The sequence below is a fragment of the Octopus bimaculoides genome, chromosome 7 (genome assembly GCF_001194135.2).
Source record: "Octopus bimaculoides isolate UCB-OBI-ISO-001 chromosome 7, ASM119413v2, whole genome shotgun sequence".
Lineage (NCBI taxonomy): Eukaryota > Metazoa > Mollusca > Cephalopoda > Octopoda > Octopodidae > Octopus > Octopus bimaculoides.
The window spans coordinates 72,144,664-72,149,836 of record NC_068987.1 but is presented as its reverse complement, the minus strand read 5'-3'; the positions used below and the strand labels follow the sequence as shown (position 1 = coordinate 72,149,836).

General features: G+C 34.3%; 1 protein-coding gene across 1 annotated transcript in view; it reads left to right on the top strand.

Moving 5' to 3' along the window:
• LOC106883355 (digestive cysteine proteinase 2) overlaps positions 1-5,173 on the top strand; it is a 34,923-nt gene that overhangs the window by 24,994 nt on the left and 4,756 nt on the right. The window contains exons 7-8 of the mRNA XM_052969434.1: positions 1,969-2,060; positions 2,473-2,661. Of these exons, the coding sequence (XP_052825394.1) occupies positions 1,969-2,060; positions 2,473-2,661 (281 nt within the window). The remainder of the gene's footprint in view (positions 1-1,968; positions 2,061-2,472; positions 2,662-5,173) is intronic.

The following is a 5,173-nucleotide window of genomic DNA, read 5'->3' as shown; positions in this document are numbered from 1 at the left end:
AAAACGGCCACGCTTGAAATGGTGTCTTTTACGTGCCACCCGCACAAGAGCCAGTCCAGGGGCACTGGCAACGATCTCGCTCGAAAACCCTATATATATATATATATCATCATCATCATCGTTTAACGTCCGCTTTCCATGCTAGCATTGGTTGGATGATTTGACTGAGGACTGGTGAACCAGATGGCTACACCAGGCTCCAATCTGATTTGGCAGAGTTTCTTCAGCTGGATGTCCTTCCTAATGCCAACCACTCTGAGAGTGTAGTGGGTGCTTTTACGTGCCACCGGCTTGAAGGCCAGTCAGGCGGTACTGGCAATGGCCACGCCACCCATGGTGGGGGGAGTGCAAAAGTAGGCATACAGTTATGAAAAAAGAAAACATGTACAATACTCCTTTATTTTTATCAAAAAAATTAAAAAGTTATGATATAAGTATTATTATAGTTATGATAAATGTATTATTATGATTAATGATACTAAAAATATCAAAAATGAGGCTAACTTTTAATTTTTTTAATAAAATGAGTATTGTATGGGTTTTCTTTTTTCATAATTGTATACCAACTTTTGCACCCTGTGTATATGTGTGTGTATGCTTTCATGAGCAAATTGTCTATGGTTTTTGTGCCTTCAGAGCTCTGATCCCATACTTGAAAAACTAGTAAGGGTTAGCAACAGGAAGGGTATCCAGCTGTAAAACAGTGCTTAAATAATATATTCATCTAATGCAAGCTAACATGGGAAACACATAAAAACAAATGGAAAGAAAATATCTATTATGCAAATCAGCAGAAACATAATTAGAAATATTTATAGAATCAGGGAAAGAAATAAACCAAAACATTAGTTTATGAGCAAACATTAGTGCATAAGTAATATTTTCACACTTATTTTCAGCAATATGGGAGGCTCTTCTTTGCATAATTGCTTCTAATTAACTTTTTTAATGATCCATGCATTACCTGTGTTAACAATGAACTTAAGTATAATACAAGGAATTAGACACTTTCTTGACTGTGGCCATTAGTCCAGCACATTGACCTCACATCCTTCTAAAATTAATTTTGATGTGATTTGAACTCTGAAATATGATGTAGTAAACTCTAGATAGTCTAAAGTAGTAGTTTCTGAAATAGAAGCAACTTCAGCTGTTCAGGAAGTGTTGGTATTGCATGAGGGTGTGTGTGCATGAGTGTGTGTTTTAGTTTGTAAAGACAACCTTAACCCTTTCGTTACCAACCTGGCTGAAACCGGCTCTGAGTACAAATGTCTTATTTTCATAAGTTTTGAATAAAAATCTTCCACCAAACCTTAGTCACAATTTATGTTCCTAACACTAGCTTAATGATAACTAAGTCATTTTACTAAATTCTTTGGTATATTTAAAGTAATTGAAAGAAACACAGAACATCACAAAATAAATACAGTAGCAAAAGGGTTAAGAAGTAGGTGTTTTGTCCCTTTGAAATTTCCTGTCTTCTATTTATATGGTAGGGATTACTGAAAATGAAGTGTAGAGGTTACGTGTAGGTGTAGACTGAACACTTTCGGGAGTGATTATTCTAAACTGTATAGGGAAAGCCTTGAGATATTTTAGCCACCCACTATACAAAGTAATTTTGCTTTTCAAAATACATTATTTTAAGTTAATTTTTTTCTTTTCATTTTCTAAATGTTCTGATGATGAGGAATAAACCCATAAATATTCATTGAATGGGAATTTGGACTTGAAATTGTGAAAAAAAAAGGTGCCTCCCCGTTCCAAGTTTGTTTGAATAATTTTTTTTTTCTGTGGTTACTTTCATTTTGCTTTGGCACCAAGAAGGGCATTTGGCTGTAAAAATATTTCCCCAAGAAGTTTAATCCAACTTGTGCTAGCAAGGAAAGTTGAATGTAAAAATGTCACTGATGATGGTGTTGGTGTATTGAAATTAATTTTATTGTTTTTATTTACCCTCTATTACAGGAGCTGTAACTCAAGTGAAAGACCAAGCTGTCTGTGGGTCTTGTTGGAGTTTTGGTACTACAGGAACAATTGAAGGAGCATATTTCTTGAAGGTGAGTGATTCAATGAATGATATACTAAAGCTTGTAAATTTTAGAGCCAGTTCCTTTATCAGAAAGAAGACAACTTTCAACTGTTTATGCTAGCACTGAGACAATGTGATTGAAAAATGTAGTAGAGTTTGACCACATAAGAATCATTGTGTGTATAGCTTTAAACTTGAATGTTTTTTTTTTTTTTACCCCACTTCTATTTGGTGATGTATCACTGAAATGTTAAATATACTTTGAATATATATAAATTCTGTTGCTCGAATAATATAAGATCTCTTTCAATCAAATGTGATCTATGCAAGCATGGAAAAGTGGATATTATTAATGATGATAACAATGATGATGATATTTGTGTATGTTGCAATACACGTTTTCTAAACATAAAAAAATTCATTTTCCCCATTTTTTTCAGACTGGTACTTTGATTCGCTTGTCGCAACAAGAATTAATGGATTGCTCATGGGGTGAGGGCAACAATGGCTGTGATGGAGGTGAAGATTTCCGGGCTTATGATTGGATTATGAAGACAGGTGGCCTGACAAGTGAAGATTCTTATGGACCTTATCTTGCTGTTGTAAATATTTTTAAATACTTCTTTCTTCTCTAACACAAAATGGCATAATGCCACAATGTATTAAGTTGTTTTAGTATAATTATAATTGGTGGGATTTGTAAATTGCATTTTTAGAGATTAAAGATTTTATAATATTTGTAGTGATCAAGATCTTTGGCTGTTTGCTGTGCTTGATAAGACTTGTCAGGCCAAATGAAATCGTAGTTGTGGACAGTGCTGGTGACACGTCAAAGGCACTTGTGATAGTGACACGTAAAAGGCACCTGTGACGGTGACACATAAAAGGCACCTGTGATGGTGACACGTAAAAGGCACCTGTGATGGTGACACGTAAAAGGCACCTGTGACGGTGACACGTAAAAGGCACCTGTGATGGTGACACATAAAAGGGCATCCACTACACTCTTGGAGTAATTGGTGTTAGAAAGGGCATCCAGCCATAGAAACCAAGCCAAAATCAAACTTGGAGCCTGGTACAGCTCTCTGATTTACCTGTTCCAGTCAAACCATCTAACCCATGCCAGCATGTAAAATAGATGGTAAATGATGATGATGATGTTACTTTTTGACATGCATCATAATAAAGTGTTATTGCTATTTGTTTAGAAATAAAGATTCCAAGTTCGATTTTAGTTGATACTATGTACTCTAAGGCGTAGGATGACAATGAGAGATCAAATTGTTCAAAATAATAATATGGTGTTGCTGTAAACATGAGTTCCTTCTTGTTAAGATATCCCATCTTTGAGAGAAGTTACCATGCAATCAGAACATAGATTAGGAACTAGATTTAATGGTATGACTGAACCAAGACAAATAAATGGACGTTTTAAACTATTTAAGAAGCTTGCTTCCCAGCCATGTGGTCTTGAGTTCAGCCCTGCTGCATGCCTCCTTCGGCAAGAGTCTTCTATTATAACTCTGGACTTTGAGAGGATTTAGTAGACAGAAACTGAAAGAATCCCATTTTGTGTGTGTGTGTGTGTGTGTGTGTGTGTGTGTGTGTGTGTGTGTGTGTGTGTGTGTGTGTGTGTGTGTGTATTTATTCTGTAAATAATAATAAAACTTATAAGCGATCACTGTGTATTGGTTAAAGAAAAAAGTTTGATATTGGGGCATATAAGCCATCAACAGAAAAAAGTGGGTATTAGTATGCATGGGAATCAAACTAATACATGGTAATCACTTGTAAGCTTTATGCTTATAATTATTATTTACAGAATTTTCACTCATCACTGCTTCTCCATTCAGTGCAGAAAATATTAATATTTGTGTGTACATTTGTCTTATCATCATGTGATAGTTGTCGTACAAGTGATATTGTTCATTTCAAGTCTTCCAGTATGAAAATTCCCTTGAAATATGTCCTAGTTGGTGTCATAATCTTGAACCCTCTGAACATTTAATCTTTGTATAATGATTAAGAAAACAAACATACTAGGGTGGTTACTCATTGCCTTCTAGTTTTATTGCTTTGATAACTGTTATGGGCAGCAGAGATTCTTAGTGACTACTATTGACAAAAGAATCACGACTCAGTTCCTGGCTAACAATTAGACTGTCTTTGACCCAGTTAACTTTGACTTCTATTGTACCAGTCAGAAGCCACTAAACCAGACTTTGAATTGTATATGTGTGTTTATTATAGTGTGAATAGTGTGTGAACACATGGGCATTCTCTTTTAATATATATTTTTAATGCCAACTGCTGTCAAAATGTCTTTATCTATTATAATTTTTTTTTATCATTTATATTCCTTTAAACTTTATCAGACCTAGCTCATTTGCACTATTAAATTGGACATTTTGCTCTCATGCGATAAGCTTGTGATAAGTGATAGTATTTATAGTTGCTCTTTGTTCACATTTATTAAGTTGTGCCTCTTTCCCTCAGAAAAAAAATTAAATTAGGTACTCTAATCATCATTCTCCATTTCAAGAATGAAAATTCCTAATTCTAATAGTTCTTTTAGTACTTTTGTGCTGAATCATGCTATATGTTACATACTCTTGTAATGCATGTAATTTAATTTCTAAAGACTGTTGTAGTTGCACTATTATTAAAAAATATGATCAGGGATCTTTTCTGTTTGGCTGCCAATTTTCAAAATTCTTCTATTCCTGCTTGAATTGATTTCATTTTCAGTGAAATGATATGGTTTTATATGCTAATCCCTTAGCGTTTAAAGTTTGAAAATTTTGGGCAATTTTAGGCAGTCGTTAGCCACAGACATTCATGCCTGTTTCTATAGTAACAAGTCAAACACAAGAACTCTTTTGTCTGCAAGATAACACATGTTGACAAATATATTCTACACAAAAGCTTGTGCATTGGCGCTGTGTTCTGCTGCTTGTGCCCATCTGTTGGTTAAGAAATGTGCTAAAAATAACAGTCAAACTGCACACCTTGCAATTTATTTTGTTTTTGCATAATTCCATGAATTCCTGAGTGTAGATACAAATTTGCAAAAATTTTCTGAAAATTCTAAAACTAAAAAATTAAAAGCAGTTATATAGAAGTTGATTTATTTAGTTTCAT